This window comes from Ursus americanus, chromosome 21 (assembly GCF_024610735.1).
Source record: "Ursus americanus isolate L20-20 chromosome 21, mUrsAme1.1.p, whole genome shotgun sequence".
NCBI lineage: Eukaryota > Metazoa > Chordata > Mammalia > Carnivora > Ursidae > Ursus > Ursus americanus.
The window spans coordinates 50,925,017-50,944,223 of NC_142147.1; the positions used below are offsets into that span (position 1 = coordinate 50,925,017).

Genomic DNA, 19,207 nt, shown 5'->3' on the forward strand with positions numbered 1-19,207 from the left:
AAAACCACAGTGCCCTTGTCACACCTGAGAAGATTCGAGATCACAGTGTCGTCTGCTGTCTAGGCATCATTCACGCCCCTCTCACTGTCCACAGCTTTATTTGTACGACTTAAACAAAATACAGTACAGTTGAGGACTATGACTTAGATTTCATTATGTCTTTGTCCCTTTTGGGGGGTCTGGAATAGCCCTCCCACCCCCCCACCCCCCATTACCTGTTTTTGAAGAAACTGGGAGTTTGGCATTGCAAGGTGTCTCGCATTCTGGAATTGGCTCAGAGCTGCGTTGTGTCTTGTAGTTCATCCCTCTACCCCGAGAGCCCCCTGATATATCTGGGTGCCACATTTTCCCCTAGAACACTTGACAGCTGTTCTATGCACATGGTGTTACCTCGCACCCCATGGAATGGCAGTTATCGGTGTTGGTGTGAGCTCCTGGTTGGCATGTGTCGTCTCAGGCGCTCAGACTGCTCCTCAGGGAGACCCCAGTTTCACAGTGTCTCTGGGGAAGGTCTCTTTGCTCTGTGAGAAACCTAAAGGGTATCAGTGCCGCAGAAGGGGAAACTGAGGCTCACAGGGGTGGGAGTCAGCACCGAGCAGGACAAGAGCCAAAGTCTGGAGTGGTCTCTTCTGTTGGCCTGCTGCCACCTCCCCCGGTCACCTGGAGACCAAGGACGAGCTTGAAGGAGCAGAGACCCCAGCCCACAGCTGTAGGGCCCACACTTCCTGTGGAAGATAAGAGCCCTGGGGTGGCCCCCTCCCCCGCACATGAGCTGGGCTGACAGAGAGTTCATCCCGGGACATGCCCTCCCTTTCCCCAGAGGATGCTGCCGTGAAGGGGCGGCTGGTGGAGTGTCTGGAGACCGTGCTCAACAAGGCCCAGGAGCCCCCCAAGTCCAAGAAGGTCCAGCACTCCAACGCCAAGAACGCCATCCTCTTCGAGACCATCAGCCTCATTATCCACTATGACAGGTGCCTGCCTGGGGGGCTGGGGGCCCATTCTCCTGTGTCCCAGGAGAATGGGGCTGGGAATCATGACTTTGAGGTAGGAGGACGATGAAGCTGTGAACTGTTACCTCCCCAGAGTGGTGCTGGACCCCTCCTGGAAAAAGCAGAATTCCCAACTCTTCATTTGGGCCCAATGGCCCAGATGTCTGGGTTGCCAGGGGTGGTCGTGAAGGAGATGGAGGGCAAGAGTTAAGACCCAGGTCCTGAGGGTGCTGTGGGTTGGGTCAGTTGGGCCCAAGTCCTCTACCTTCTCATGCGCCCCCCCCCGCCCAATCTCTGCTTCTTGCGGGCAGTGAGCCCAACCTCCTGGTGCGGGCCTGTAACCAGCTGGGCCAGTTCCTGCAGCACCGGGAGACCAACCTGCGCTACCTGGCCCTGGAGAGCATGTGCACGCTGGCCAGCTCCGAGTTCTCCCACGAGGCGGTCAAGACCCACATCGACACTGTCATCAACGCCCTCAAGGTACGCCACGTCAGAGCCTGTCCCAGGCCAGGCCCTGTACGCTGGCCTGTGTCTCTGCTCCCTCAGAGAGGCGCAGGCCTCAGAGGCCATTGCAGAGCCTAGAACATAATATACCTGCTCTCCTCCCTCAGACGGAGCGGGACGTCAGTGTGCGACAGCGGGCGGCTGACCTCCTCTATGCCATGTGTGACCGGAGCAATGCCAAGCAGATCGTGTCAGAAATGCTTCGGTACCTGGAGACGGCTGACTACGCCATCCGTGAAGAGATTGTAAGTTCTGGGAGGAGCTGAGCACCTGGACTCCTGGGTCTGAGGGAGGAGGGGGCCTGGAAGCCCGGATCCCTGGGTCCGAGGGAGGAGAGGCTGGGGGTCTGGACTCCTGGGCCTGAGGGAGGAAGAGGGGGTGAGGGTCAGGACTCCTGGAGTCTCCAGATGGGGACAGTGGTGAGCCGGATCTGGTTATTCCATACTTTGTCCCCGGGTGCACACATGTGTGCACACGCTCCCATGTGTCCTCCCTCCCTGGCTGGCAGGTCCTGAAGGTGGCCATCCTGGCTGAGAAGTATGCAGTGGACTACAGCTGGTACGTGGACACCATCCTCAACCTCATCCGCATTGCCGGCGACTACGTGAGTGAGGAGGTGTGGTACCGTGTGCTGCAGATCGTCACCAACCGCGATGACGTCCAGGGCTACGCTGCCAAGACCGTCTTTGAGGTCAGCACCCCCACTTCACCCCCACAGTGGGACAGTGAGGCAGAGCAAGGACAGCTGGGGTGTGGGGCCAGCCCACCGTGGTCACTGTCCTGCTCCCTCCTCAGAGCAGTGCCTTCGCCTCCCTGGGCCACCAAGGGACCTGGGGGCCGGGTCCTCACAGGCCAGTGGAGGGTCAGCGGGCGTGGGTGTGGGCCACTCAGTGCGTAGTCACCAATTCGCAGATTCTGGTGGTTTCCCACTCCTTCAGCCCCAGGAAAGGGGGCCTGGTGCCACCCGATTTTACCACCTGTGTGAGCAGTGGCCAGTCACTTAACCGGTCCATGCCTCAGTTTTCCCACCTACTATCCCACCCACATCATAGCTTCGTGAGAGTTCCACAGGTTAATGGGCGTCATGGGCTTAGCCCTGCACCTGGCACCCCTGAGCAGTCCTAAGTCAGGGCACTCCGCTCCCTGTGGTCCTCACCTGCCCTGTTCTGCCTCCAGGCGCTCCAGGCCCCCGCCTGCCATGAGAACATGGTAAAAGTCGGCGGCTACATCCTCGGGGAGTTTGGGAATCTGATTGCTGGGGACCCCCGCTCCAGGTGAGGCGGTAAACACCACACTTCTGAGGGGTCTGGGGCCGGTGGTCATGGGGCCCCCGGGGATCTTCTCGGCCCCTCACACAGCCATCTGGTGGTTGCAAGGGAGCTCAGCTCCCAGGAGCCTCTGGGACAGAGCGTTGCAATGGCCACCGCCCTGGGTGGCCTCTGTGGGGGGCGGCACTCCTGGGGGCTCCGGGAGGAGGCAGGGGACCACGTGCTGATGCCCCTCTGCCCTCCCCAGCCCCCCGGTGCAGTTCTCTCTGCTGCACTCCAAGTTCCACCTGTGCAGCGTGGCCACCCGGGCCCTGCTGCTGTCCACCTACATCAAGTTCATCAACCTCTTCCCGGAGACCAAGGCCACCATCCAGGGCGTGCTGCGGGCCGGCTCCCAGCTGCGCAACGCTGACGTGGAGCTGCAGCAGCGTGCCGTCGAGTACCTCACGCTCAGCTCGGTGGCCAGCACAGATGTCCTGGTTAGCGCCACGGCCCCCATGTGCCCCTCCGGCACCCCTGCACCTTAGCCGCCCTCGCCTCTGCCACCGAGCTGTCCCCGACCCACTCTCGCCCTCTGACCCCACAGGCCACGGTGCTGGAGGAGATGCCGCCCTTCCCGGAGCGAGAGTCGTCCATCCTGGCCAAGCTGAAACGCAAGAAGGGGCCTGGGGCCGGCAGTGCCCTAGATGATGGCCGGAGGGACCCCAGCAGCAATGATATCAACGGGGGCGTGGAGCCCACCCCTAGCACTGTGGTGAGTCCCAGGGGCTGGGCCATCGGGGCTTGGGGGCCGCCGGGCGCTACCCCTTCTCACCTCCTCCTGTACCTCCCTGCAGTCGACGCCCTCACCCTCCGCCGACCTCCTGGGGCTGCGGGCAGCCCCTCCCCCAGCCGCACCCCCAGCGAGCTCGGGTGCAGGGAACCTCCTGGTGGACGTCTTCTCCGACGGCCCAGCTGCCCAGCCCAGCCTGGGGCCCACGCCCGAGGAGGCCTTCCTCAGGTACCGCCGGCCCGGCCCCCGGGCTGCCCCTTTTCCGTCTGCCCCCTCACAGCCCCCTCCTCCCTCCCTGTCCCTGTGCCTCTGTCGCCGTGGCTGCCACTTCCCCCTGCCTCCTCTCTCCCTCTGGCCATTCTGGACTCTTGGCTGACCCTAGCCACCCTGTGTCGTCCTTCCCCCATCACCATGTCTCAGCCTGCTCTTCCTTCTCTCTTTCCCTCCTCCCTCTTTCTTTCTCTCCCCCGGCCCTCTGCTGCCTCTCTGGGATTGGCTGCCTGCCACGCCTGTCTTCTCTTGTCTGCTCTGGGATTGGATGGCCCAGCGAGCTGGAGCCGCCTGCCCCTGAGAGCCCCATGGCTTTGCTGGCTGACCCAGCTCCAGCTGCTGAGTAAGGGGTGGCCTCAGGGTTGGGGGGCAGATCTTTGTCCCCAGGGAGGGCTAGGGGACTTCAGGCTCTTACGAAGGGGTTCCTGATGAGCTGCAGAGGCAAGGATTTGGAGGGGAGTGAAAGTTGGGGTCCTCTGACATGGGGCAGGGGTGGCGGCACACACCAGGGTCCTGTTTCCCATTAGAGGCAATTGCCAGTCTGATTCTGGTGTTCTTTGGGGGAATCTGGGTATGTGGATTCTGGGATTCTGTCCTTTGAGGGGTGACTGTCTCCCACCTTTAGCTTGGGTCTTCTCTAGCCCCCCAACCTCTTCCCATCTCGCTGCTTTCCCCACCTGCAGCCCAGGTCCTGAGGACATCGGGCCGCCCATCCCAGAAGCCGATGAACTGCTGAACAAGTGAGTCATGGGAAAGATCAGGGAGGGAATGGGGACAGGTGGGGAGCACTGAGTGGGGCCTAGACAGGCACCCCTGGCATCCTGAGCTCCCCGCCGCCCCCACCCAGGTTCGTGTGCAAGAACAATGGGGTCCTGTTTGAGAACCAACTGTTGCAGATTGGAGTCAAGTCGGAGTTCCGGCAGAACTTGGGTGCGTCCGGAGGGGGCGGTGTGGGGTTGGGATTTCGGGGACACCTGGGTGTGGGTGGCATCTGGAAAGGCGGTTGAAGGAAGTGAGATGGAGCCCTGCCCCTCCCCACCCTCTGCAGGCCGCATGTATCTTTTCTATGGCAACAAGACGTCCGTGCAGTTCCAGAACTTCTCGCCCACTGTCGTCCACCCTGGAGACCTCCAGACTCATATCCTTCCGGCCTGACCCAACCCCCTCCCCCGGGCCCTGACCCTCTCGATCTGCCTTCCTGGCCACTGGGAAGCAGATAGACCCGGGGCCAGAACCCTGTTCAGTCTTCTTGAGCGCCCGAGCATATGGTTACTGGTTTGAGGTGTAGTGTAGTCTGTGAGACAGGGGTGGGCCTCTTCTGCCCAGGACAGCCTGAGGACAGTGAAGTGATGGGATAGGTATGTCTCCGTTTGTCCCTGTCAGGCCTCTTCCATGTCCTGACTTTGTCCTCCACTCGGCTCCACACCCACGATTCCGGTGCCTCCCACATTCAAGAGCCGGGCCTGGGGGTCTGGATGCTGAGCAGGGCCTTCTGTGTGATCTGAGACAGTCACTTGGCCTCTCTGAGCCTTCCTATCCCCGGTCTGAAGTGTAGACCCTCTTCCTTCTCATAGTATTCTGAAGGTCACTGTGTTTGGAAAACTCTGGAAGGGTGGCTGGCATAAAGGAAGGTGTCAGTCCTCTCTCCTTTCTCTGATAGCGGTTTTCACACCCATGAAATGACAGGGGTGAGGCCCCAGAGCTCTGGAGACCTTTTCAGTCCTTTGCTTCATTCAGCCCTCATCAACATCTCCAGAGCCCCCCGGGAGGCTCAGCTCTGTGCTGGGCATGGGTGGGGGGCAGGGGTGAGAGATGCCTAAGACCCCATCCTTGCCAACTTGAAGGCAGATGTGATAGTGCTGCTGCCATTTTGGGGCCCCTACCGTGTGCCAGACACACGCACAAGTACTCGTACTGGATTATTTCACTGAATGCTGAGGACTCTGTGTCCATTTTGCAGCTGAGGCTAAGAGGTAAAGAAAGTAGCTTGCCCGGAGTCCCCGAGGTGGTAAGATCCAGGATGCAAACTCGAGTCAGCCATCCCAGCCCCGGAAGGGCTTCTGCCCTAGTACGGTGTGACATTATGTGCCATAATGGAGGTCCCTGAGCCAATCGTGGAAGGCCAGAGTAGGCACCCAGGGGGTGGCCAGAGGTCTCACTGAGGAAGGGCTGTGGAGTTTGGTGCTGCGTAGGTAGGATGATGCGCCCTGGATGGCAGGCCCGACCCCTTGGAAGCCTGCAGGCTGGGGTTCGGAACCATCAGGGGTTCGTGGCCAGGACCGCGGGGGGCCGCCGCCTCTTTCTGGCTTCCTTGACCCCCGGCCGGCACAGCTGGCGGTGCAGACCAAGCGCGTGGCCGCGCAGGTGGACGGCGGGGCGCAGGTGCAGCAGGTGCTCAACATCGAGTGTCTGCGGGACTTCCTGACGCCCCCGCTCTTGTCCGTGCGCTTCCGGTGAGTCGGGCGGGGTCCTGCCGAGCGGCCGCGGTCTCCTGGATGGGGGCCAGGGTCTGATGGAGCCTCCTTGCCCCCTCCCCGCCCTGCCAGGTACGGGGGTGCCCCCCAGTCCCTCACCCTGAAGCTCCCCGTGACCATCAACAAGTTCTTCCAGCCGACAGAGATGGCGGCTCAAGACTTCTTCCAGCGTTGGAAGCAGCTGAGCCTGTGAGCAGTGGAGGGGGCGGAGCCTCAACTGCACTGGGGGGGGGGGGGGGGCGTTCCAAGCACCTGACCCGAACCTTTCCCCTCCGCTAGCCCCCAACAGGAGGCACAGAAAATCTTCAAAGCCAACCACCCCATGGATGCAGAAGTCACTAAGGCAAAAGTGAGTGACCACTGGGTGAGACCGGAGAGGGGCCCCTGGACCCACAGCCCAGCCCTGCCTCTCCTAACTGGAGTTTGGGGAGCGGTGCCCATTTTTCCGTGCCTCTGTTTCCCCATCTCTAAAATGGGGCTAGTTCCCACTCACAAGGGCTTTGGAGAAACTGGTTTGCTGCTGCCTGGTGGCTCCCAGATTTGGCACCCTCTGATGGCTACCCTTCTTCCCCAGCTCCTGGGGTTTGGCTCTGCTCTCCTGGACAATGTGGACCCCAACCCTGAGAACTTTGTGGGGGCTGGAATCATCCAGACTAAAGCCCTGCAGGTGGGCTGTCTGCTCCGGCTGGAGCCCAACGCCCAGGCTCAGGTGAGTGGTGGTCTGGGAGGTGCCCCTGACATTGACACGTTACCCCCTGCCTCACTGTGTTCTTTTTTAATCCCGCCCCTCTGCTCTGTGTCCCTGTGTTCTCTATCTACTGTCTTCCTCGACACATCCTTTCCACCCTCTGGGTCTCACCTTTGTCCTTCACCCTTTCCCTCCTGTGTTGCTTTTAACCTGCCTCCTGTCCCTTCCATCACCTTTCTGATCCCTTTGTCCTTTTTCTTCTTTATCTCCCTTGTATCCTCCTCTCCCCGGGCTCTCTGTCCCCTCTGCCTCCTCCCTGAGTCCGCGCCGCCATGTCCCCCACCCAGATGTACCGGCTGACTCTGCGCACCAGCAAGGAACCCGTCTCCCGTCACCTGTGTGAGCTGCTGGCCCAGCAGTTCTGAGCCCTGGACTCTGCCCCCGGGGATGTGGCCGGCGCCGGGCAGCCCCTAGGACTGAGGCAGCTTTGGTGGATGGGGCAGCGAGGGGACCTCCACTGGTGACAGGGAAGACCCCAGGGGTGGGGGGAATGCCTGGAACCTTCCTCCGGCCTTTTGTATTTTTATTTTTGTTCATCTGCTGCTGTTTACATTCTGGGGGGTAAGGGGGAGCCCCCTCCCTCCCTTTCCCCCTTAAGCACAGAGGGGAGAGGGGCCAGGGAAGTGGGCACCACCTCCCCTCCCACCCCACCCCATCGTAGCCCCTCCTGCCCCCTCCCTGTCCAGGGGCTGTGTATTATTGTGAGCGAATAAACAGAAAGACGCTAATAGCTATGTGTGTGTGAATGGCTCACGCCTGGGGGTCAGAGGAGTGGGGTGAGGGCATGCAGAGTGTGGGTGGCCAAGCCCCGCATTGCATGGATGGGACTCTGGGCAGACAGCAGCAGCAGCAACCGCCGTGGCCCCGACTGCAGAGCCACCAGCCGCCATCCTGCGCCTGGCTCCTCGGGCCCGGACACCAGGTAGCAGGCTCTTGGCACCTGGGTCTTCTGGGCCACATCCTCCACTTTCTCCTCTGGTGACCCCGGCTCTGGAGGAAGGACAGGAATGGCCAAGGTGACCAGTGGGGCCCAGACAACTAGACTGCAAACCTGTAGGAGCAACGCCACATTCTGGGCCTAAGTCTGACTCCTGATGGGCCAGGCCCTCATGGCTCCGGCTGGCTGTCAGTTGCCTGAAGAAGGACATGGACCTTCTCCCCCTTCTTCCCAGTCAGTCTCCAGCCCTCCCTCTCCAGGAGGTGATATGTGCAGCCCTGGACAGTCTGCTTAGCAATACAGATCACAGACATGCAGCTATGCTGACCAGGTACCAGGCACTGGACTCCAGGCACAGCCCTTGGAACCCTCCCCAGCCCCCCCCCCCCACTTTACACAGGGCAGCAGGTAAGGGCGGTGGAGTCATACAGCTAGGAGGGGCCACTACCCTGCCCCTTCCTTTGTCTCCCTAGGGCCTCATGGGCTCTAAGACGACTTTTCCTTCCTAATCTAGGCTCTGTAGAACACCCCCCACCCTGAGGGGCAAAGACTGTGGCAAAGTCTGTACTTGGAGCAGTACAGTGGAGTGTGGATATGGGAACCAGGCTACCTATGTGTGAATCATGGCTCTCTGCTGCTTATTAACTGAGCCTCAGTTTCTTCATCCGTAGTATCAGAATGATGATGTAATAGGAGCTAACCCTCACCTATGAGGATGAAGTGAGTGAAGTGAGTCATTATATGTGTAAGTCTCAGCGTTAACTGTTCGGACGGACTGCCTAGTAGATTCTGTGGTCTCTAGGCTGCGACCTCCCTGCCCCTCCCCATCAGTGTGGATGCCCTGTCTTCCCTTGTGTGATCTAAGACTCAGTGTCCTGGCGTGTGCCAAGGGGTCACACTATCTGCCTCTGACCTGGTGGGAAGTGCGTGGCGGTGGCCAAGGTGTAGAAGGAGCGCAGGAGGCGCCGACGCTGCTCAGGAGAAGGCTCTGGAGAGGGGAAGTGAGACAGGGTGACAGAGGGCCCCTCCTGGGCCCAAGCCCCTCCCGGCCTCGCCTTCCTCTGTCACCTTGATCCCCAGAGGGCTCCACCGTGAAGAGGCAACGTTTCAGTTCCAGGTGGAGAAGCAGCAGCCTGTGAGAAAGGGGGTGTCATGGCCAGGGCGGAGGGCATGAGGACCCCCAACCTACACCCCCGTCGAAGCCCTACCCGAGGATGTCCATGTGGAGAGGGAAGCCAGCCGGCAGCGCTCGGGGTCCCAGCGGCACGCAGGCCCGCAGCGGGTCTAGCACTGGCTGCCACCAGCGGTCCAAAAGCTGAGGCAAGGCCGGTCGGTGAGGTCAGGGGAGGGTACCGGGGAAGGGGCGTGGCCAGGGAGGAGAGGAGGGGCCCACGAGGGCGGGGGACAGAGGGAACCAAGGAAAGGGTGAAGCCTGGAAGGATGGGATGAGAGCGATGGAGGGACCGGGCCGGCTGGAAGGTGATTGGAACGCAGTCCACGGGGGGCGGGGCCTGTTGGAGGGGCGGGGCTGACGAAGGGCGGGCCCAGAGCAGACAACACGGGCAGGGCGAGGTGGTGGGAGAAGGGCCGGGGCCGGCGGGCGGAGTTATAGGGGAAAAGCGGGGACATTCGCCGGATTCACCTGTGGATCCAGCTGGCTGAGGGGAGGGCGCGGCCCGCAGAGCAGACACAGCTCCAAGCCCGGCAGCAGCGTCAGGGTCAGAAGCCGGTGCGGGACCTGAAGCGGGGCGCACCAGGGGCTCGCCGGAGCTCCGCTCCTTCCCACCCGAGCCCCGCCTCCTCGCGTCCCGGCCTCTAGGTCCCTTTGCCCCCGCCTGTCCCAGGAGCACCGACCCCCCAACTCACCGTGGGACTCCCGTGCGGCAGGTAAACCGGGTAGTCGCGAGCGGCCTGAGGAGGCAGGGACCCCACCAGCCAGGGGAGCAGCACGGCCTCCGGCGTCCCCAGCCGCCACCAGCTCTCTGTTGCTGCCACCACCCGGCCCGATACGACCAGGCTGCCAAAGGCCGTGCCCGCCGCTTCGGCGAACCCAGAGAGGGCTTCCTGAGTCGGGAGACATGAGCAGGGGCGTCAATGACTTCCCAGGTGAACGGGGAGTGTGAAGAAACAGGCATACAATTCAAAGCTTGCTGAGTGGCATGCCCGCGTGTCTCATTCTCCCTGGGCCTTCTCCTTCACACGCAGGTACCATCCCCAAGTCACACTGTAAAGTTAAACTGGCAGGGTGGCTGCTCCCTAGCCTGACCCATGTTACTGAAGCTAATAATCAAAACAGCCGCAGCTGCGGTTTATTGAATCCTATGTGCCAAGTAGGGGCAATCAAACACCTAGTCCAGCTCGGAGAGGTCAAGTCACCTGCCCCTAGTCACGTCATGGGAAGCGGCCATGCCCAGGGCATCAACAAGAGCGGTATTTAAGGTAGGATAGATGGAAATTAACCAGCAAAAGGAACAGCATGTGCCAAGCAAGGAAGTTGGGAAGTTGTTGGGGTCCAGGGGACTCCTGAGACAGACGGGTAAAGGTGGATGGTGGAGTTAGCAGAGGTCAGGGTGAGCACATTGGTGGGTTTCAGATTCACAGGTCCTCGAACACCAGGCTGGGGGGATGGGAGCTTGTCCTGGGGGTGATGGAAGCCATGGGAAGGCTGTGAGCTGGGGAGGGGTTGGGTCAGTTCTCGGTGTAGAAAGACCCTTCTGGGGCCAAGTGGGGGTTGGAATGGAAGCCCAAAAGACGAGAAAAGGTTGAGGCCACGATCCAGGGTAAGAGGATGAGGACAGAGCCAGAGCCAGTGACAGGTTTAAGGGTTCCCAACACATCCTCAGTACCTGCAGGAGAGACCCCTCTGGAGGAACCACGCAGTCCACACACTGGGTCAGGTCTCCGATGAGCTCAGAGTCCCCCAGGAAACTGTCAATGAGGCGGTAACTGGCCTAGCAGAGGGAGGAGGGAGGAGGGAGGAGGGAAGAGGGAGGAGCTTAGGACCCAGGCAGGCCCCAGATCTGCTGCCTCCCCTTCAGAAAACTAGCCCTGCTGGGCCTGGCTCTAGGGTCAGTCACCAGGCTGCCCCAGGGGCTGCTGGGAACTGTAGTTTCTGAATATCAGTGACCTGGGATCTTAACTTCCAGGCTCACGTCCTGTAGCCTCACCCTCAACTCCTTCTTCAATCTCTCTACGTTGCGGATATTGGTCAGTTCTTCGAGTCCTACAACAAGAACCTAGAAGAACCAAATAAGAGAGCAGGGTCTGGGAATCTGGACTCCTGGTGTGAGAGAGGAGGATGCTGAGAGCTCAGATTTCTGGGTTTGGGGAAGAAGGCTGGGAAGTCTCACCATGGCCCCAAACACCATCTGGAGTAGTCTCTCCAGCTTCAGCTCCGAGGTGCCCTCCTCAGATGACAGAACAATGAGGGTGATGCTGTGAGAAAGGAAGGTGAGAAGGAAGAATGAGTCCAGTCCAGGGAAACAGGGCCGTGAGGGGAGTAGAGTCCGCCCTTGATCCCGGTTGCCAGCCAGCACAACAGGCTTCTGGTACAGAGAAACTCAGGGATCAGAAAGGGTAACTGGCTTGTTGAAGATTCCACAGGCAAGTAAACAGCTGTCCTTGGAGAGCTGGTAGGCCTCAGGGTCATCTTCATCAGGGGCCATCACCCAGACCGTGGCCCTGCCCCAAAAGGTACAGCTTGGAGACCTGTCATGGAAGCTTTTCCACACCACGGTGGTGTCCTCTGTCCTTGCAGAGCTCAGCTGCACCTCGAGATTCTGCCCAAACATGTGTACTCCATTGAGGGAACCGATGACAGAGAACGGGAGCTGGGGAAAAGTTGGGGACATTAGACAGGAGCCCCCAATCCCCTCCACCTTGGGACCCAAGTGTCCAGGGCCCCAGCCCCCTCCTCTTGCTACATCCCCTGGCCCCTCCTCTTCTGGGAACCAGGATTATTAGTCCAGTCATTGCACCCTTGGCCCTCTAAACTCAACTCCGAAAGGTCTCCAAACCCTACCCCCTTGACGACCAAGAGTCCAAGTGCCTAGCCCCCTTCTATTTTGAAGATTCAGGGATCCAGGACCCCACCTGCTGGCGGGCGGGGGCGCCGCCGCGGCTACTTCTGCAGAACAAGGGAACTCCGCTGGAGGCCGCAAGGCAAAGCAGGTATACGGTGCCCTCTGTCCCCTCCTCGCCCATCTGGAATCCCCTCCAGTCCCCTCGTGGGGGCTGTCAGTGACCACTTTGGAGCATGCCCGGAGTCACACTAAGTAGGGCTGCTGGTCGGCCGGCCGTAGCCGCCAGAGGGCGAGATGGGGAGCTGATTGGAAGAGAAGCAGATTTCCCGCCTTCTTCATCCAACTCAAACCCACTCACAATCTCTATTCCAGTACCTCCCCCAAGCCCCGTTAGGTTCTCTTCCGCCTCAACCGGAAGTCAAGTGCCCCTAACAAAGATGGCACCCATCGTACTTGTAAAGCTTCGTAGTTTCTCCCAAATGTTTTGATTCCATTTATTTAAAGACGAGAATGAAGAGCCCGGCTTGAAGGTAGTGACTGCGCCAAGGAATTGTCTAGCAAGTATCAGGTAGGTTCTTAGGACGTCTTACATTCTAAATTGGTAAACACCCGTGCCCCACTCAAAGATGGTGCGGTGCCGAGGCGTTGCCTAGCAACCACAGTCCGTCTAAATTCCAGTTTAAGGCTGCAAAGAGCAGTGCCCCACTCAAAGATGGCCGCATGACGAATCTGGAGCAAAACCGAGAGAAATACCATCTCCCCCTTCACCCTAGCGGATGGTTTGGTCCGGCCGACGTTGCCTAGTAACCACCAAATGAGATGGTTGTTTTTGTTATTAGAAAAAGAAAGATGAAATCCTTTATGTTCCAGAATCATAAAAATAAGATTATTTTGTAATAAATTTATACATGTTAGTGCAGCATGCCGAACGTGAAAATACTCCTTCCCAAGCCCTTTCCCGAAATAAAAATTGACAGTTAAACAGTACATCCACACATTTTGACAAATATGATCACTGTGCTAATGTTGCGTTCAAACTTTTTCTCATTAGACCAAATAAATACGTGTCGTTTTCCAAAAAAATGTCTTTTTATAATCAACATTATGGATGTAACAAAATCAATTTAGCCAATCCTGTATTGACATACATTAGTTTCCTTTCTCTGTGTTTAAACTGATAAAGTAAAATTTCCTTTAGTTATGAATTTAATCAGCTAGAACTTTTCTCTTTTGTGAGAATGGTGGCCTTCATTCATCCAGATGTATTTCTGAAATATATAGTAATGTTAAAACACATTTATTTCCTTTCAGAAGTGTTTTGCCTGCATTCTAGATTTTCTTTCTTTCTTTCTTTTTCTTTCTTTCTTTCTTTCTTTCTTTCTTTCTTTCTTTCTTTCTTTCTCTTTCTTTCTTTCTTTCTTTCTCTCTCTCTCTCTCTCTTTCTTTCTTTCTTTTGTAAGATTTATTTATTTGTTTTAGAGAAAGAGCACAAGCAGGGGGACAGAGGGAAAGAATCTCCAGCAGACTCTCTGCTGAGCCCAGATCCCAATAAGCGGCTAGATCTCTCAAACCTGAGATCATGACCTGAACCAAAATCCAGAGTCAGACAACACTTAACCTACTGAGCAATCCAGGGGCCTCTCTAGATTTGATTTCTGATAGCTGATAATATTAGAATATTTATCTGCACACTAAACTGAATCAGACTTTTAGAGGAAGAAATGTACCTAAAATAGTAAATGAGCACGGAGACACCTGGCTGGCTCAGTCTGAGGAGTGTGCAACTCTTGAGTCATGAGTTTGAGCCCCACGATGGGTGTAAAGATTACTTTCTAAAAAATGAGTTAGGAGCGCCTGGGTGGCTCAGTCGGTTGGGCATCTGACTCCTGATTTCAGCTCAGGTCATGATCTCAGGGTCGTGGGATCAAGTTCCACGTCGGGCTCTGGGTTCAGCATGGAGCCTGTTTGGGATTCTCTCTCCCTCTGCCTCTACCCCAACCCCTGCTCTCTCGTGCGTGCTCTCTCTCTAAAATAAATAAATGAAATGAAGTAAAGTATCAATTGCTTTCTGTAGTTCTATGAATTTTTCTTTAGTCCATTTATATTTATTATGACTACTGATATATTTGGATTTATTTCTACCACCTTATTTTTATATTTCTTATCATCCTTCCTTTTAATGCATTTTCCTCCTTTCTTATCTTTTCCTTGATTATTTTTTCATTTCCTCAATCCATTTTTCTGCATCTCTTCTGGTTTCAAATGTATACACCCTAACTCTCTTTTATTATTATTAGTTACCCTTGAAATTTTACCATACACATTTAATTTAGCAAAAAGTTAAAGAAGATCTTAAATGCTCTCTCAAATACTACAAAGAACATATAACAGCTTACTTCTGTTAAACTCCATCCAGACTAACCAACTAAGTGTTGTCAGCATTGTAGTTGGGACTTTTTTATGCCTTCATTGAATATTTTTCTTATTTTATGCAGGGAGTGTTGTAACTACATAAGTGTTTGTGTTTCATTTGCCCTCCTGTTTCCTTCTTGCCTCTCAGACCATCCTTTCAAGATAATTTTAAATTTGCCTCCTTCCTGAAGTACATCCTCCTGGAAAACTGGTTCTCTCCTCATAACACTTCTGACACCAAATGTGTAGGGTTTCCACACCAAGCAATTCTCCAGTTTTCTGTGGACACCAACAGAAAACTTACAAGTCAATTCAATTCTGACACTAACCACCTGGAGTCAGCATAGATCTGGAAGGTCAAGGGCTCAGTCCCATGAGTCTGCCCCCGCTTCAAACACCAATCACAAGTAATGGGTCCTCAGCATACCCATACTTCTGTCTAAGTTTGCTACAAGTTGGGGGTTCCACCTCCTCAGATTTGATAATTTGCTATAATGGCTCACAGAGCCCAGGGCAACACTTAGTATTACTGGTTTATTTTATTTTATTTTTTTTTAAGTAAGCCCCATGCTGGACATGGAGTCCAATGTGGGGCTTGAACTCACAATCCTGAGATCAAGAACTGAGCTGAGATCAAGAATCGGATGTTTATGGGGCGCCTGGGTGGCACAGCGGTTAAGCGTCTGCCTTGGCTCAGGGCGTGATCCCAGCGTTCTGGGATCGAGCCGCACATCAGGCTCCTCCGCTAGGAGCCTGCTTCTTCCTCTTCCACTCCCCCTGCTTGTGTTCCCTCTTTCGCTGGCTGTCTCTCTCTGTCAAATAAATAAAAATCTTTAAAAAAATAAAATAAAAAGAATCGGATATTTGACTGAGCCACCCAGGCACCCCAGTATTACTGGTTTCTTATAAAAATCTATTGTAAAGGATAAAAACGAACAGCCAGTTGAAGAGGTACCTAGAGGGAGGTCCAGAAGGGTCCTCTGTAGAAGAGCTTGTGTCTCTATGGAGATTGGGGTACTTTATTCCCCCAGCACGTGGATGCATTCACCAACCCAGAGGTGCTCTGAACCCATGTCTTTTAGGGGTTTTTAATGCAGATTTCACTAGGTAGGCATGATTGATTAAATCATTGACGGTTGTTGGTTAACTCAATCCCCAGCACTTCTCCTCTCCCCAGAGGGCGGGGCGGGGGGGCGGCGGGGGGGGATCCAACCCTTGAAGCATGCCTTGGTCCTTTTGGTGACCAGTCCCATTCTGAAGCTATCAAGGGGGCCCCAGCCACAGTCATTTCATCAGCATGCCAAAAGACACTCTTTTCACTCCAGAGATCCCAGTGATGTTACAAGTTCTTGTGTGAGGAACCAATAGGAGACCAAGGCCATATTCCGAGGCCATATATATTAAAATAAAAAATGCTCCTACCACCCTTAACCCTCAGGAAATTACAAGGGTTTTAGGAACCTGGGCCAGGAAGTGGGACAAGGAGCAAATATATATTTCTTACTATCTCATCACATCGTTTAGAAAGTTTCTTGGAGTTAAATTCTGTTTTTATTACCTGGAATGTTTTACCCCAGCTTCATTATCATTCAGTTCTGGGGTGATAGTTAAATTTTTTTTTTTTTTTTTTGAGAGAGAGAGAAAGAGAGAACATGAGGGGAGGGGCAGAAGGAGAGAGAGAGAGAGAGAGAATGTCAGGCAGGCTCCGCACTCAGCACCGAGCCCAACTGGAACTCAATCTCACGACCCTGAGATCACAACCCAGGCCAAAATCAAGATTTGGACGCTTAACTGATTGAGCCACCCAGGTGCCCCTGGAGTGATAAGTAATTTTTTCCAAGTCTTAACATATACCACCTTTTTCTAGTTTCTGTTTTTGCTGTTAAGAAGTTGGCTCTCATTCTACGTATAATTTCTTTGTGGAGGTCTGTTCTAATCTGGGTACTTTTCAGGCTTCTCTTTCACTACAATGAGTCAAAGTCAGCAGTTTTTTAAATGTAATTATATATTCCGTGCTTCTGGGATCCAAGGATTCATGTTTTGCTTTGTTCACACTATTCTTTTTTTTTAAGTAATCTCTGCACAATGTGGGGCTCGAACTCACAACCCTGAGATCAAGAGTTGCATGTTTTACAGACCAAGCCAGCCAGGTGCCCCAGTTTTGTTTTGTTTTTTTTCCTCATCAATTCTAGAAAATATACAGCAATAAACTCTTAAAATGTTGCTTCTCCTTGTGGCGCCTGGGTGGTTCAGTCTGGTAAGTATCCTACTCTTGGTTTCCACTCAGGTCATAATCTCAGGGTCGTGGGATCGAGCTCCTGTCGGACTCCAAGCTCCGTGGGGAATCTGGTTGAGATTTGTTCCCTCTGCCCTTTCACCCATACTTGTTTCTCTCTCTCTCAAATAAATACATAAATCTTTTTTAAAAAACCGTTGCAGGTGCCTGGGTGTTTCAGTCTAAGTGTCTGCCTTCGGCTGAGAGGCTGAGGTGGGCTGGAGTCCTGCTTTGGACTCCCTGCTCAGCAGGGAGTCTGCTTCTCCCTCTGCTCCTCCCCCTACTCGTGCTCTCTCTCTCTGTCTCAAATAAATAAATAAAATCTTTTTTTTAAAGATTTATTTATCTATTTATTTATTAGAGAGAAAGAGAGCACAAACAGGGAGAGTGGCAGTCAGAGGCAGAGGGAGAAGCACACTCCCCACTGAGCAGGGAGTCCAATGCAGGACTGGATCCCAAGACCCCGGGATCATGACCTGAGCCAAAGGTAAACGCTTAACCAAGTGAGCCACCCAAGCATCCCACGAGGTCTACCTTTTAAGAAACCACCAATGTTGCAAAAACAATATTGTAACACCTAATCCATCATACTGCCAGAAGCAGCAGTCCAGGCTAAAATATCCAATTGTTCATTTTTACCATTTGTAATACATTAACGGAAATGTATTAAAACTCAGGGGCGCCTGGGTGGCCGAGTCAGTTAAGTGTCTGTCTTTGGCTCAGGTCATGATCCCAGTGTCCTGGGATCCAGCCCTGGTAGGGCTCCTTGCTCAGCCGGGAGTCTGCTTCCCCCTCTCCTTTCGCCTCTCTCCCCCCACTTCTGTGCGCGCGCGCACGCGCTCTCTCTCTCAAATAAATAAATGAAATCTTTTAAGAAAATCAGTCAATACAACCAATCCTATGTTCAGCTTATCTAAAGAAAGGTTTCCTTTTAGTTAACAGGGCAGATTTTAATTTTAGGAAGCATTTTAATCTTCTTACCTGTTGATCATTTTTCCTTTTTCCAATTTAATCTTCCTTATTATTTTATTTTTTTAAAGATTTTATTTATTTATTTGACAGAGCAAGAAAGCACAAGCAGCGGGGAGCAGCAGAGGGAGAAGCAGGCTCTCCGCTGAACAGGGAGCCTGATGCATCAATCCAAGGACCCTGGGATCTTGACTTGAGCCGAAGGCAGATGCTTAACCAACTGAGCCACCAAAGCGGCCCTTCATTATAATTTTATTAAAATTAGGGGCGCCTGGGTGGCACAGCGGTTAAGCGTCTGCCTTCGGCTCAGGGCGTGATCCTGGCGTTATGGGATCGAGCCCCACATCAGGCTCCTCTGCTATGAGCCTGCTTCTTCCTCTCCCACTCCCCCTGCTTGTGTTCCCTCTCTCGCTGGCTGTCTCTATCCTGTCGAATAAGTAAATAAAATCTTTAAAAAATAAAAAATAAAAAAAAATAAAATTGAATTACACCGGCATAAAAAAGATGGGAGCTCCTTTAGATTAAAAGAAACTTAAGGGGCACCTGGGTGGCTCAGATGGTTAAGCGTCTGCCTTGGCTCAGGTCATGATCCCAGGGTCCTGGGATCCAGCCCTGCATGGAGCTGCCTGCTCAGCTGGGGGGGGGGGGCTTGCTTCCCCCCTCCTTCTACTGCTCCCCCTGCTTGTGCTGTCTCGCTCTCTGTCAAATAAATAAATAAAATCTTAAAAAAAAAAAAAGAAAAGAAAAAGGAAAAAAGAAACTTAAGAGATACAATGTCTAAATGTGTTTGGTCTTTGGATTCTAATGCAAATAAAACAATTGAAAAAAGCCATTTTGAGAGAATTGGGGAAATTTGATTGTGGATTTAGTGTTAGATGACACCAAGAAATAATTTTGTTAGGGATGATAATGGCATGGTGGCCATGTGTGAAAATGTCTGCAACTTTTTAGAGAGGTCTGCCAGGGATGTAGAAGTAAGATGATAGGATGTTGGGGCTCTGCTTTAAAAGGCTTTGGCAAAGAAAATAAAAGCAAAAAGGGATGGGTAAGGTAAATGTGACAAAATGGTGATACAACTGTATGCGAGAGGAAGGCACCCTTTTATCTTGAAGTATGATGCCAAAATGCACTGGGGCAAGTTGCGCTGATTCACACCCCCTCTAGACTATGTCTGAGCCTCAACTCTCCCACCCTCATGGACATTATTCTTTCCAATATCCATTAACATGACAAAGGTAAAACGCTTTTTAATTGGGGCGGATAAGCAGTTTTCTGATATTTGTTTGCCATTTTAAATTGTTTTGTGTGGGGGGAAGATCCTCCTTACCATTAAAAAATATATATATTTCTAGGGGCGACTGGGTGGCTCAGTTGTTAAGCATCTGTCATCGGCTCAGGTCATGATCCTAGGGTCCTGGGATCGAGCCCCGCATAAGGTTCCCCTTCTCCGCTGGGAGCCTGCTTCTTCCTCTCCCACTCCCCTTGCTTGTGTTCCTTCTCTCGCTGGCTGTGTCTGTCAAATAAATAAATAAAATCTTTAAAAAAATTATATATATATATATATATA

The 19,207-nt window shown here is 54.0% G+C and overlaps 2 protein-coding genes across 3 annotated transcripts in view; one reads left to right on the top strand and one right to left on the bottom strand.

Annotated features, from left to right (window-relative positions):
• The window catches only part of AP2A1 (adaptor related protein complex 2 subunit alpha 1), a 30,717-nt gene extending 22,964 nt beyond the window's left edge, over positions 1 to 7,753 (top strand). Inside the window, exons 8-24 of one of the 2 annotated variants that reach the window (XM_087870990.1) lie at positions 821 to 971; positions 1,301 to 1,469; positions 1,601 to 1,738; positions 2,002 to 2,184; positions 2,670 to 2,767; positions 3,009 to 3,240; positions 3,348 to 3,515; positions 3,598 to 3,761; positions 4,081 to 4,146; positions 4,487 to 4,543; positions 4,651 to 4,733; positions 4,852 to 4,940; positions 6,132 to 6,256; positions 6,350 to 6,466; positions 6,557 to 6,626; positions 6,852 to 6,986; positions 7,313 to 7,753. In XM_087870990.1, the coding sequence (XP_087727116.1) occupies positions 821 to 971; positions 1,301 to 1,469; positions 1,601 to 1,738; positions 2,002 to 2,184; positions 2,670 to 2,767; positions 3,009 to 3,240; positions 3,348 to 3,515; positions 3,598 to 3,761; positions 4,081 to 4,146; positions 4,487 to 4,543; positions 4,651 to 4,733; positions 4,852 to 4,940; positions 6,132 to 6,256; positions 6,350 to 6,466; positions 6,557 to 6,626; positions 6,852 to 6,986; positions 7,313 to 7,390 (2,123 nt within the window). In that variant the 3' untranslated portion in view covers positions 7,391 to 7,753. The remainder of the gene's footprint in view (positions 1 to 820; positions 972 to 1,300; positions 1,470 to 1,600; positions 1,739 to 2,001; positions 2,185 to 2,669; positions 2,768 to 3,008; positions 3,241 to 3,347; positions 3,516 to 3,597; positions 3,762 to 4,080; positions 4,147 to 4,486; positions 4,544 to 4,650; positions 4,734 to 4,851; positions 4,941 to 6,131; positions 6,257 to 6,349; positions 6,467 to 6,556; positions 6,627 to 6,851; positions 6,987 to 7,312) is intronic. The other variant, XM_087870991.1, reaches the window with a different exon arrangement.
• FUZ (fuzzy planar cell polarity protein) lies at positions 7,532 to 12,312 on the bottom strand. Its single transcript, XM_045772187.2, has 11 exons — positions 12,055 to 12,312; positions 11,671 to 11,792; positions 11,313 to 11,397; positions 11,130 to 11,198; positions 10,809 to 10,913; positions 9,829 to 10,026; positions 9,605 to 9,700; positions 9,171 to 9,277; positions 9,031 to 9,095; positions 8,876 to 8,950; positions 7,532 to 8,015 (listed from the first exon to the last, which is right to left on the bottom strand). The coding sequence occupies exons 1-11, from the start codon at positions 12,163 to 12,165 to the stop codon at positions 7,789 to 7,791; spliced, it is 1,260 nt and encodes a 419-aa protein (XP_045628143.1). The 5' UTR covers positions 12,166 to 12,312; the 3' UTR covers positions 7,532 to 7,788.
• Positions 12,313 to 19,207: the final 6,895 nt, after the last annotated feature.

Coding starts and splice junctions, on each gene's coding strand:
- FUZ (XM_045772187.2), bottom strand. CDS start 12,165: ATGGGCGAGGAGGGGACAGAGGGCACCGTATACCTGCTTTGCCTTGCG. Junction 10,027..10,808: donor CAGAGGGGTCTCTCCTGCAG/GTACTGAGGATG, acceptor CTCCCGACTCAG/GAAGCCCTCTCTGGGTTCGC. Junction 8,951..9,030: donor GGAGCCCTCTGGGGATCAAG/GTGACAGAGGAA, acceptor TCCCCTCTCCAG/AGCCTTCTCCTGAGCAGCGT.